Source organism: Amblyomma americanum, chromosome 6, assembly GCF_052857255.1.
Source record: "Amblyomma americanum isolate KBUSLIRL-KWMA chromosome 6, ASM5285725v1, whole genome shotgun sequence".
Classification (NCBI taxonomy): Eukaryota; Metazoa; Arthropoda; class Arachnida; order Ixodida; family Ixodidae; genus Amblyomma; species Amblyomma americanum.
Genome location: NC_135502.1, coordinates 12,979,987 through 12,993,552, shown reverse-complemented (window position 1 = coordinate 12,993,552; position 13,566 = coordinate 12,979,987). Strand labels below are relative to the sequence as shown.

Below are 13,566 nucleotides of genomic sequence, written 5' to 3'. Positions count from 1 at the left end.
ACGTAAACTAACCCGTTAGGGGCTAGTTGGTGTTGTATTTTTTCGAAAGCGCCTGTCAGTAGCGCTCAATTACTCTTCTAGGACAGCCGCCGCGGCCAGGTTTGAACCCTCGACCTTGAGATCAACAGCCGACCGCCAAAGCCAATAGGCCACAGCGGCAGGTAAACCCTCTCGAAATGCCATATTTGTTTTTTTATCTTTCGATACATTAGCTCTACATTTCTTAGTGCAGCTGTCTCCTTAGTGGTGTGCAGCTGAGTGATCCCTCATAACTTCACATGCTAGTTTTTCTTACAAGTCTGATGTCCCACAATATAACGTGTAGCTGGAGGCTACTAACACGAAAATCTTTTAATAATTGGTGCATTGTCCTACCTGTGAAGTTATTCGGACCAGTTTCCCGCTGACGTATGCTATAAAATCGGCACATATTTACGCTATCATAAAAATTAATGTGCGTCATTAAATCCTAGAAGTATGTTGACATTCAAACAATTCTGGTATCTAAGGTTTTTGCCTGTTTATGATAACTTGTAAACCTCTGCTTTCGTACACCATAAGTATTTCTCAGCAATACATATACTTACGTCGTAATAAAGGCTAGAAAGAAAACAAATTAATCGTGCTGTATGTATTAGTGACGTCTCGGAAATGATCGCCGCAATTATTTACATTTCAGCTCCTCACCACTTCTACAAGTACCCTTGGATCGTCGACAGAACTAAATGCACTGCTTGTCAGTGCATAGGCAAACTTTTTAAGAAACAAAGACAAACACCCCGCATTGAAATAAAGACTGCAAGACTCCTTATATGTGCAGTGATGAGAAAATAGACAGCGCCGTCCAGCTAACGAATCATAAATCTGGCATGCCGAACTTACGCGCGCTGAACTACACCTTCAGCACGCTGGCAATATATGCCCGTGCATCTTTGAAAATAAGATGTGCTTGCAGAATGCACACAGAACTCAAAAGAAGCTGAAGTGCCAGCAACAGGGAACAGAGCGTGTTTTTTGCCGGACACACGCTGTCAGGCCTCAAAGTGCTCTGAGCCGGACAAAGAAGGAAATAAATGAAGTGACCTTATGCACATAGAGGAACAAATTGTCACCGCTAACAATGCGAGCACCACGTCATGGTAAGCGAACCGGGCTCACCGGACACGTCCACGGTGCGGCCGTAGTCCCGGACGGTGATCTCCTCGCTGCTCACAAAGTACGGCAGCGCGGCGTGCGAGGCACAGCGCACCTCCATGGCTCCGTGCCACAGGTGGCTCGCCTGCGCCGAGAACCAGAGGTGCGAGTGGGCCTGCCACAGCAGGCCCTCTTCCTCCTCGCCCCCCTCCGCCCCATGGTGGCCGCCCTCTTCCACGCGCTCGCCGCTGCCCGTGGGAACCTTAGGGAAGAAGTGGGGTGAGGGGGATGGGGGGAGGCAGGCATGTCAGAAACCGTTTATTAAGCATGTCCTAACTATATTGAGCAAATATCGCTTTCCAAGATCTGACAAAGTCACGTTAAAGTCAAAGATCTGACAAAGTCACGTTTGTCACGGGACAAGAGTGCACTCGTTGCACGATTATGGATGATTATGCGGACAATGGATGATTGCACCAGGCGCAGTACGAGCGCACGCACTCGTTCTCCGCCTTTAGAGCTTGAGAATGTTCGAAGCGTTACGGAGGACCCACTCCGCGGCCAGACGGCAACCTCGGCCGGAGCTCAGAGAGATGACTCTTTACTCAAAAAAAAAAAAACGCTGACATAAATGCACGCACCGGTAAGTACGACAAACAAAATTTGATTTTACTTCTACATCAATCTTGAAGCTGCACAATAGGGGTCTTACTTTTATACTGAAACCATTCCGAAAAAAATCAGCATAATTGTTATGGTTCATTTTCTGGGAATAGCTATGGGCGACACCGTGCCTGAAAGATGTTCTCTTTCGTAGTGTTTCAAACTACACTCATGGGATAGGGGACTATACATTGCCTACTGAGCCCCAAAGAAGATCGAAAAATTTGTGCATATCAGAATAGGAGCGGATTGATGCTATTGGTTCATGAGTTGTTTTTGTGCACAACCGGAGCTTATAATACTGTTTTGAACCGCCGCGGTGGCTCAGTGGTTATGGCGCTCGGCTGCTTACCCGAAAGCCGCGGGCTCGATCCCGGCCGCGGCGGTTGAATTTCGATGGAGGTGAAATTCTATAGGCCCGTGTACTCTGCGATGACAGTGCAGGACAAAGAACCCCGGGTGGTCGAAATTTACGGAGCCCTTCACTACGTCATCCCTCATAGCCTGAGTCGCTTTGGGACGTTAAACCCGTATAAACCAATAAACCAAACCACACTGCTGTGTGGAGCGTCACACTCGCCAGACATTTGGCAGCCCTCTATTGTATGTCATGTATTCGGCTAATGTTGTGTAAACTGTGTCCCTGCTTCATCTAATCAGTTTGTGTAGCATTACTGCAAATGCGACCCACAGTGACTTGTTTTAAAAGGTAGAGAACTGGTGCCGACCACAAACACTAAGAGACCTCTCGCTTCGAAGACAAAGAGACTTTTCGTTGACATCAAGCTTCAGCTTTTGAGGTCGGCTTCTTGTTTCTACCTTTTAAATAGGATTCCATTCCAATAGACGAGTTTTCGCCCAACACTCCACTTCAACCATTACTAGCAATCGCACTCGCGCCTGTTATCGGTCCTCTCGCCACAGACCACCATGAGTGCCTGCATACCTTTCCATTAACGAAGGTTCCAAACAATCTAGTTATCGTTTGTGCAAAGTGCATAAGAAAACACGATGTACGATGTATTTAGTGGACGCTTCCAAGTTGAAGTAAATTTAATTTTGGAGTGATTACCAATACAGCAAATAAATTATGAGTAAGGACTAGTTAATGCCGTTCTCGCTTCGAAGTTTTGACCAATCGGCTTCGCCTTGCCATCGTCAAAACGTCATCGTTAGCTATGCTGGCAGAGCAACTGCCCCAGACTGGCAGCAGTGGTTTCGGGCTCGATTCCTGGACTAGGGCGAATTTCTCTTAAACTGCGAAGCTTCTGAGAAAGCTCTGTAGCTCTCTGCTTATAACGCATGACTGAGCTCAAGTGGATGCTAATGAGTAATTACTCCCTGAGTAAAGACCTTCCTACTTGGCAGCTTTTTAGTTACCTTTTGTTAACTGGCTCGATGTGAAAAGAATTGCCATATGCTGTCCTTGTCAGCATTCAGCAACATTTAATATTATTCGAAACCTGACGGCCACGCGCGGCAACCGTGCATTCGTTGCGCGTTCGCGTGTGTTCGGAAACTCGCGATCGCCAATGCGGCAAATGGCGGAGAGGGTCGGGCTTTTAGGTGCCTGGCAACAACTCCTGGCGCGTCTCTCTCCCTACTGGTGTATAGATCTCTGTCATCTTCCCTTTTCATTCGTTCGCTATGGAGACGCTGAAGGGACTTTGCCACAATCTAATGAAACGAGGCATTAACAGCTATCGCTGTAAAAAAAAACATTTTAGAGTGAACTGTCACGTCAGCAGCCACTGATTGTGAAAGGCTGTAGCGTTACACCTGAAACACAACTTGTCTTATTTATGCAAGCGGGCTTGCGGCAATCACTGGTGCTGAACGCTCTCTTAAGTCTTCTGAACTGAAAACTACATGGAGACACTGACTGGTTGGCATCAATAATAAGCACTTATTCATCTTCGTGTATATTTTGTGTATGTCCTTGTGCTGCCACACGCTGCTGAAAACGATGCAACACCAACTAGCCCGATAGCTTGTCCTATTCAATAATTAATGGTGGTGTTGTTGAAATATCTCTTTAAACCCGAGACTGTGAAACAGCCTCATCTCAGCCTTACCTGTTTATGCCCGTAATTACTGAAACCGAGAAAAGAAAATAACAGTCACATTCTCTAGTATATCCCGCCTTTTAGAAACAACTCACACAGTCATTGACAGAAGCTTGCCGGATGCGGCTTCGCAACAGAAAAAGTATTATTTCAGCGCACTCACAGGCAGGTAAATTCGCCGAAATTCCCGGAAACGTGAGGGTAAAGATATGCTTCATCCAATGGACTAAAAATCAGCTGACATCTGAGCGAAGAAACGCAGAAATATTATTTTTCGCTCCACCATATCCCGTATAAAGTTTTCTTCATAGCTATACCTCTCGGGCTCCAGATTGCGAATAATTGGTTGTTTACCTTCCTGTCGTTGATATACCAGGTGAGCGAGGCGTTGGGCTTGCTCGGCCCGTAAGAGCACGTCAGGTTGACCAGTTCTCCAATTTGGTACTGGCTCCGCAGCCCTCTAATGACCGGGTCCTCTGGGGGCAGCACTGCGGTGAAAAAGAAAACGAAGAAGCCAGACAGACCCCTTTTAACGATCGTTCCTCGCGGTCACAGCCAGAAGGCTGCGCCAGAGAAGTGTCACTAGAAACAAAATACACACAAAGCGCCGAACAGAACAAGCTTTGCAAAAAGAGCAGACTCGATAGCCAAAGCTCCTCTCCGGTCGTTGCTTTACCTTACAGCAACAAATAGTTGTCGAGGCGGCCCAGAGAAATGATGTTCAAAAAGTAAAGATGAAGTCAGTGCTAGTGCTATGAAGGAATGGGCGCACTGTTTCTTAAATCTATGTTTTACCATAAAGACAAGATTGGCAAGCAAGGCACCCATAAGTTTCGTCGGACGAAAAAAACTTGCAGTATGGTAGACGTCTCCATAATGTGTCTCTTGCACAATGCATTTCGTTCAAACGAAAGCATAAAGCATGCGACATCCCTGCAGCACCCCTTAGCCTAGCAGTGCTCAGGTAGACCTTTATAGGCCGGTTAGTGATGCAATCGGAGAACAGCAAGAACCTTGGACCACAGAAAGAGATAAAACAACTCGGTAGTGAGAACTCAACGAAATAGTTCTCTTGCCAGAAGCGTATTTCCATCTGTTTCCTGTTGCGGCTCGTTGTTTCTATGATATTTTTGGGTCTCGCGACCGGAGGTCATAGATTACCACCACTTGTGTGTCCGTGTGGTGCAACTCTTTGAAGCGAAGACTTCTTGCGTTTCCATTGAGGGCTCCCTGGACATCGCCCCGCTACTCGCTGGGCTGTTGTATGCACGTGGCGCTAGTGCAGTGGAAGGGGCGATGGAACCGGTTCGCAGCAGCCCAGAGAGGAGGCGTTTCGAAAACCTCCTCGCCACGTGAAAGGTCCTCTGAGGGGTGCGCCTCTGGGCACCCCTCTGCATCTCTCAAACTGCGAGCAACCTTTGACGCTCAAACCCGCCGCGCTGGTTGAGTGGCTAATGCGTTCGCCTGCTGAATATGAGGTTGCGGGATGGAATACCGGCCGCGGCGGCTACTTTAAGATGGAAGCAGAATTGAAAAACGGCCGTGTGTTGTGTGATGGCAGCGTGCGTTAAAGAACATCAGGTGGTATAGGCCGAATTCAAAAACGGCAGTGTGTTGTGTGATGGCAGCGTGCGTTAAAGAACATCAGGTGGTATAAAATAGTTGAGAGCCTTTTGCTACGGCGCCCCTAAAAGCCCATAGCTTTGGGACATTTAACACTACATTCCGCCATCAAAAGCACATTAGTAGTGAATCGTGATGACGTCGAATTTTTCGTGAAACGCCAATGCTTTTATATATAGACTGGAGTAGTATTCCCGCACCTCTACAGCATTACCTGTTTCCTGTTGCCCGGACCAGGACGAATTTTTCTCTAAATGCGAAGCTTCGGATAAAACTGTGCAGCTTTCCTCTCTAGGTGTATGGCTGCGCTGATGCAGATGCTAGTGAGTATTGCTTCGTAACTGAAACCTGCTCCTTCTTGGGGGCTTCCTCTGAACACATTGAGCAACCTTAAATGTATAGCATTTAAAAACTGTGCCTCGCAGTTCGAAGAGAGAGTTTAATAACACGTATAAGTTTGACAGCTGTTGGCAACTTAATAAGCGTTTCAAAGAAGGTTTTCGTTGCTAAATTATACCGGTTTGTTTTGTAATCGCTTTTCATTACAGGAACAACGCGAAATGAAGCAGTGCCTCTCATATTTCTACTTGCAGGGTGATTTATCGATTTCATCTCGCCTTTGTCCGCTGGTGTCGCCGGAGGTTCGTGATTAGCACACGCTTCACTGCAGCACAAGTATATTGTCGGCGTTCTCAGAGTAAATGATGGGTATACTTTATCTTCTACCACTGCCAACCATGAACGTAGTCACAACACGTCCAAACTTAAAACGCATTTATTATTTACAACGACAAGCAGTTTTAGCCCTAAAAAATCTTTCATGTCTTGTTTCGGGTACTTAGGTTAGTGCAACACGATGCCAAGGAAAAAAGCATCCCGGCATTCTTCTTGTGCTGTTGAAGCTAATGTGGCTAACTAGCAGTACAGTGGTGTAATGTGCTTGTTTCCCGAATAGTATATGCGCATTGTATATTCAGCATTCATGCATTAGAGGAGTGGCACCCTTTTGGCAGTGCCTTTGAAAGATATCCCAAAAGATTCTGAATCCCGGTCACCACTTATAATGTAGACGAGCCTGATTATGGAAAGAGGAAACATAAAACACTGTTGCACACACACGCCGCTTTCTGCGAAGAAATGAGTGTTCACATCGATAAGCGCTTTCTGCCTTATATTTTTGGCGACGAACAAGCGCTTTCTGACTGTCGACGCTTGAAAGTGCTGATCTTCATCTGCGGTATTCATGTCCGATAAAATACGAGGACGATTCATTTAGCGGCGTGGTCGACGGGCAATGTTCCGTCTATCTTGAGCAGGTTGAGGACAAAGATAACCATCATTTGGGTTTGTGCGTGAAAACCTTGAAGTGTGATTTATTGGTATACGGGGCGGTTGCCTCTGGCCCCTGGAGCTCTTCGCGGAACAACTGCCCACATGGTGACAGAACATGCTCCTCCCAATAATGCACCGGTAGTGTAATAAGCAGGCCAAAATCGAAGGCGGCGTTCTGCGATTTTATTTGATGAGGTTTCGAGCCGTCATACCAGTTGCTATATTTTAATTTTATTGCTGTGATTTTGCTTTTGATGAATGTGCCCTTCGTGCATAGACTCTTCCATGGCCTGAGGTGTTTATAAATGTAAGTGAATAAAAAGAAACAAATAAACGGCGGCGCGAAAGAAAACGCCTGATGGAATATGGTGCCGACCGTTGCTGGGGGTCCGCGTCAGCTGGCCCTGTACCAAAGTCCCAGTGCTGTCGTGGCGCCGACGCAGCGGGGTCAGCGCGTGGGGCCATTTTCACCCGGCTGGTCGAAAACCGCGAAAGACGCGAGAAGAAACGGTCCCGGAACGTGCGTGCGACGCGCAGACGCACGCACGCACTGTCCGGGTCTTTGCCGCCGCTTCGCTGCGCTGTCTGCGGTGCGGAAAGGAATAAAGCGGCGCACTCGGGCGCGTCCTGCAAGGCTGCGAGCGCAAAAGATCGAGCAAAGTAAACAACTAATGCGATCCCCTTTGAAAGCGCTGGCGTGTCGGCTTCGCCTCGTTTCCCTTATTTAAAGCCATCGGAGATTGAAAACGCTTCTGGCTTAGAAACCTGAAAGAGCGATGAATGGCGCGGTGGCGTGAACACAAAGAGGCAAACAGTCGCCGATACTCTGCGAGAACCAATCGCGAATATTCTGTGGCCTGAATTTAGCTGCAAACGGCAAAAAAGGGGGCAACCGCCAGCTTATGCAACGGCGCGCAAAATCGGGAAGGAGATCAGACGTTTCAATTCAGCAGAACCAAGCCACGCGGCTTGTTTTGAGCTCGCTTCAGGTTGCTAATATTGAGAACATATGTAAGCAATGGCTAACGCCAATGCTTACAGCACCTTTCACGCACGCACGCACGCACGCACGCACGCACACGCACACGCACACACACACACACACACACACACACACACACACACACACACACACACACACACACACACACACACACACACACACACTGAAGTATCCACACTGTTATAGGTGGATCCTTTGATTTGCCTTCTCTTTCCGATGACATGTTTCCCCTCCCCTCTTTAATATATTTTACCCTGAGCTTATCGCAAATAAATAAATAAATGAAACAACATGTTGCAGCCAATATTTATCAGGTGTTGATTTTCGGCCAGCAGACTCTCTTCAAAATTTTGACCTTAGGTTCAAACGTGAAACCCAGAGCGGACTCGGGCTCTGCGCGAGGGTTCGGACCCCCTCCACCCCCCACCCACCTCTCCCCCCTTACACACCACCCTGTGGCTCCTACGTCAGTTTCCCGTTCTCCTTCAAATGCTTTCGCTCCAATGTTCCTTGTCCTGCAATGACCCCAGAACCAGCTCGACATGATGCGTTGCATAGGTTCCCGTCTTTTATACAATGCGCTCTGTGACTCCTTGCTTCCTGATCCCTCGTATAGAAGCGAGCACCCGTCCCACTGTTTTTCTGCCCTTCGCCAAATGCTTGCACTCTCATTTTTTGCCTGAAGAAGTTTGCTCTTCATTCCTCGAAGCGATCGTTCGCCGGACGTCCACATGACGTCACCGCAGCATTGGAAGCTGCGCAGGGAGCATGCGCCAGCACGCATTCTCTATCCCGAACTTTGTTGCCGTTGATACTGCGGCAGGTCTTCTCGGACAAGCATCTTTTGCCCACTATCCGCCTATGCTACAGCCGAAAATTTATGCCCATGGCATGTTCGAAATAAGGCACTCTAGCATTGCGGACCACGGATCATAGCATTGAGACTTTTCTCCCTTCGCTTGCAGTTTAATTTCTGTGAAAGGCTAGCTCAGGAAAGTGAAAGGAACAAAATGTCAAAAGCTTTTCCATTGAAATAAGTTATGCGCTTTGTTCTACGGATGTACCTGTTCTCGCGGAACCGAAAATTGGGTTGTTTTATTCTCAGGATATTGATCCGGTGTCAGGCCACGAGCCTGCTCACCATGAAGTTTTGAAAACCATTCTATTCATTCATTTGCGCAGAGAAACAAAAAAATTGTTTTCCACGACCGTTCTTTGCTCATTGAGAACGGAAATGTTCGGAACGGCGCATTTGTTAAAGGAGAAAAGGAGATCTGCCGCTATAATCAACTTACGCTTACTTTCTTCATTTTTATTGAAAGACTACCAAGTCTAATTAATAAATTGACCCCGAGCAGGTTGCCTCAGACGAAATTGCTTTTCTGTATCTGCGACCAAGAAGCACTCGAGAGTTTTTCGCGCACAATACAGACATGAGTTCATGCAGAGCCATTTGAACTTTATAATTAAATTTTTCGATCATCCTAACGAACCGCAGATGTCATAAGTAACTTAAATGGGAAGCTAAAATTAGAGCCTGATCAGTGGCGGCTCGATTCAAGTGAGTTCCTTTGAAATTATTCTTCGCGGAATATTACTGGAGCTCTTCATACGTGGAGAGGAGTTAATTGTTTGCGGCTTTTGAGTCTCCAATACTGGTCATTCTTTTTCTGTCCGTTATACTGCGGGTACGGGAGACACCCAATTGTTCGTGCTTCTTGATACTCGTAAGAATATAATTAACGCAATTGTTACCTCGTAATAATGCTGACTGAGAAGCAGCAGTAAAACGACAGCGATATTAATCGTGGTTGCTGCTCATTGGCTGCTCCCGACTGGAGGAGGGATGAAGAAAGCAGCCCAGAGGAAAACGGAGACCTACAATGCGTCCACGAACGCATGTGCACTGCAAGCTGTCGCATAACCCGCCGGACTTGGAATATTCACTGAAGTGTGCGCACGGGTTCTCATGTCGAGGCGACGTGACGGAATATGCGAGGAGTATTTATTAGGGTTTTCTTCCTTGCTGTAAACTTTACGCAAAAAGTTATAATTTAACAATATTACATGTGAATTAAAATCTGAAATGTGCAATCCCCTAAAAACGCAGAACTTTTTGGACATAGCGTAAACCTGCGGTGATGCACTAGCGTCACTGATGCACCATTCTCGGCATACAGTAGTGGAATAAAAAGTGGCTGTCAAGACCAACTACGCAGTGACCTATTGGGCAGCAGAGAAACGCGAACCCTTTAGGAGTTCTTTCGTCTTGGGGAACAGCGAGAAACTGGGGCCAACTTCTGAGAAGCTCATAGAGGGGGAGGTTTTTGGAAGGGGAGCGAGGTCCTATCCATTTTGCAGATCATTTCTTGAAGCTTTCTGGCAAGAAAAATGGGGTCCAATGTGGTTTTCTCTATGAAACATATCTCACCCTTTGAATCTCCCACCCTATGGGACGAGATTCGGCGCCGTGAAAAGCAGAAAGCCTCCGTCATTTTTCTACAACGGGTGTGAAGTGAGAAGTGCCTGCGTGGCCGAACTGCACCGCTCTTTGTGGGGCCAACACTGAATAGTGGTGAGCACCTGAGAAAGACGACACTGAACACGTCAATCTTAATGTATTGTCTTCCACATCCGTCACTTAAAAAAGAACTTGAGCACAGAAGCAAATCTCACTGAACTCCACTCATGTACCTATATGCAGTACCTGTTCTTGGCACTAGCCAGTACAAAATTGAGCACTGAATTGCAGGCTCGTTTAGAGAACGTGTACATGTATCCAAGCAGACCAAGACAGCAATGAATGCGGTAGTGAGTCTGTCATATGAAACGCACCCAGTTAGCTCCCCTTCACAACAACTGTTCTAAACTGCCAGGGCTACAGCGAGGAAGAGCCAGTCCCGAAAGTGTTGCGATTTCCAACTGTCGTTTTTAATCGTGCTGTGAGGCTTGCTATCAACTTCATAGACAGACGGCGCACGCGGTGCGACTTGTGGCCTCTGGCGGCACTGCAAGGTCACCCCAGAGGCTGATGCGAGGGCTCACCGTAGACGACCATCTCCTTCTGGGCGCGCTCTGTCTGGAAGGAGGGCGACTCGGCCGACACCTCGCAGCGGTACTTGCCCTCCGAGTGCAGGTCAACGTCGGTCAGGTATAGGTCGCTGATGTTCGATCGAGCCACCTTTGCATGGCAGAGGAAGAACAGGATGAACAACAAAAGAGAATTTAGGTATATAGTAGCTGTGGAGTAGATGGCATAAATTAGAAAGACACTGAAGCTTCGCCTGAAAGATATGACGCGACAGCGTTAATGGCTACTGACTACTTACTCTCTTATTACCTCTTCCTAACTTCTCACATTCATTAGCACACATCAGCAGGCATAGTAGGCCACGTGATACACCACAAGACCAACATGGTCGCCCTTTAACTTAGTCGAACAAACGCACCTCAACGGCCTTTGGGTGGCGTGTCTTTCTTTATGGCGTAATTAATTTACTTCATTTTCTTACCTGTCATAATACTATTTGAGACATGCTAATCGTCTCATAATCACCATTTAAAATCTAGTTTTAACCATTTTCATTCCACAGCTGAAGATGTGACCTCATGACCCTCTCGACCAATCGGAATTTTCTCGACATGCCAACGCCAATAACTCCGGTCGTTTCTCTACTGAAAGGCAAATAAACGCTGTCGTGTAATACTTTGAACTATTTACACTCTGGAAGTTCGATGGATTGCATTGCCTTGTAATCAAGTGGAGAAATACCGCTCAACCAGCATTATTGGCGGTCAGCTAGGGTAAAGGGTGGTGTGCCTTATTTAATATTGTATCACGTGGTTACTGCGTTAACAAAAATGAAGTGAAACACTTCGGCTCTGCGGCCGTGAGCGGTGTGGATGAATTGTCTTACGTCGATGTGAATGCCGGGCATGTTGTAGACCTTGGTGGGGGGCGTCTCGCTGGGCAGGTATCGGTAGATCTCGACGTTGTTCTTGTACCACTTGATAGAGTACAGCTGGTCCCGCTCCAGGTCGTAGCTGCAGTTGAGCCACGCGGGCTGTCCGTGGCGAGCCACCGAGGGAACGTCCAGCCGCAGGAGACGCAGTCCGCTGCCCGCTGCGTCATGGAGAAAAGGAAACGGACGAAAGCAGACTCTGGGTTGGCTACAAGTGCACTTCTTCACGAAGTTGGGCAGGGTTGTTTGATCATGTAACTTACGAAGCTTCCATAAGACCGACGAATCAAAATTCGTCATTCTGAGTGGCCGTCATTTAGAGGATAGCGGAATGTCGCACCAGCAGCGGAATTGGCATGAAGGGCCCATAGCTGCGAATGGAGAAAAGTTCAAGGGCGTTGCCATTGACATATTGCTGAGTTCAGAATATGCGCACACAGTAAGTGCACATCCTTCCAGCCGTCTGGAGGCAAAGGGATCCTTGTGTTCATTCCCTACGCAGCTCATCCCCCCCCCCTCCTCCCCCCCCCCACCCCCCCCCCCCCCCCGGAGTCAACACCTCCGCTACCGACTGTTTATGTGTAGCGCGATCCTTCATCCCAGCCACGCCCACACGGGACTCGCGGAAAGCAAACACTGAGAAGAGCAGCGTCGCGCGTCTTCGGCCATCATTCGGACAGCGTCGGTATAGGGCAACAGGGCTGCTGATGACCACAGCCGTTGACCTCTTCACCTCCCGCAGCGTCGACCATCCATTAACATTAACCGGAGCAGCTCCGCAGCTGGGGCTGCCTGCCTTGGCCACAAGGGGAAAAAGGGAGCTCACCATCTCCGCGAGAGATTAACGGGACTCGCATGGCAATAGGCGCACTAATTAGGACCGTAAATGCTAATATGCAGCCCTTCGCACTTTACTCTTGTTACCGCATTAGCACCGGGTTGCTGTGGAGCTCAATTTTTCTTTTGCCATGGCACACTTGGTGGCTTTGGGACAGAATAAACCGCCAAAGCGGATCAGCGAACGGAGGCGAAGAGCATGGGCGCTCGTAGAGAAAGGTATTAAACAGATTTCGTGGACGATTCGAGGCATTCCGCCGCGGTGCCAAATTTGTGGCGCGCTGACACGGAAATAGAACCAGCAGGGGATAATCGAAAAAACCACACAGTTATTGACTAAAAACGTCTATTACGGAAAACTTGCACTAAAACGAATGAAGGCTGATCTTGGGTATGAGCTAGCTTTATCTGGTTTACTTAAGTTAACGTCTTTTTCTTCTTTTACAGAAATATAGCGGAAGAACTACACTGACGCTGACGACCACGCTTGTTGCCTAAGAGTGTCAGTAAGACGCACTATGCAAACTCTTCTAAATACACAAACAGCTTGCCGTAGTGCGTTGCCATCACGCGTTGCAGTGACGCCATGCGTGATGTCACTGCATGTTGTCCAAAAGGTGCGGCGCAAAGTTACTGCCTCACCGCCGTCAGTGCCGTCAGCGCAGACACCGCAGAACCGAAAAATGATCCCTCCACGGCTGTTGATGTAAAGAAAAAAAAAATCTTCCACTGAAGAAATTTGAATTTAAAAATTGAAGGGCAACAAGTAGTAAAGTAGTTTCGCGCAGTCTGAAAAGAAAGAAAAAGTTAAGCGAATATGGCGAGATAATATTTGATAACGCTCTTGTTCATGATTCCCACTTACTGGACCATTGTGATTCGCCGGACGTTTTGTTCTGAATAGGACGCGTTACCGCATTGTCAAGATAATATTCAAATTGTCCAT

General features: G+C 47.6%; 1 protein-coding gene across 2 annotated transcripts in view; it reads right to left on the bottom strand.

Moving 5' to 3' along the window:
• The window catches only part of LOC144094560 (uncharacterized), a 126,400-nt gene that overhangs the window by 21,532 nt on the left and 91,302 nt on the right, over positions 1–13,566 (bottom strand). For both annotated transcript variants that reach the window (XM_077628478.1, XM_077628477.1), the window contains 4 exons: positions 11,739–11,944; positions 10,867–11,002; positions 4,218–4,351; positions 1,159–1,396 (listed from right to left, as the gene is read on the bottom strand). In XM_077628478.1, coding sequence (XP_077484604.1) covers positions 1,159–1,396; positions 4,218–4,351; positions 10,867–11,002; positions 11,739–11,944 — 714 coding nt within the window. The remainder of the gene's footprint in view (positions 1–1,158; positions 1,397–4,217; positions 4,352–10,866; positions 11,003–11,738; positions 11,945–13,566) is intronic.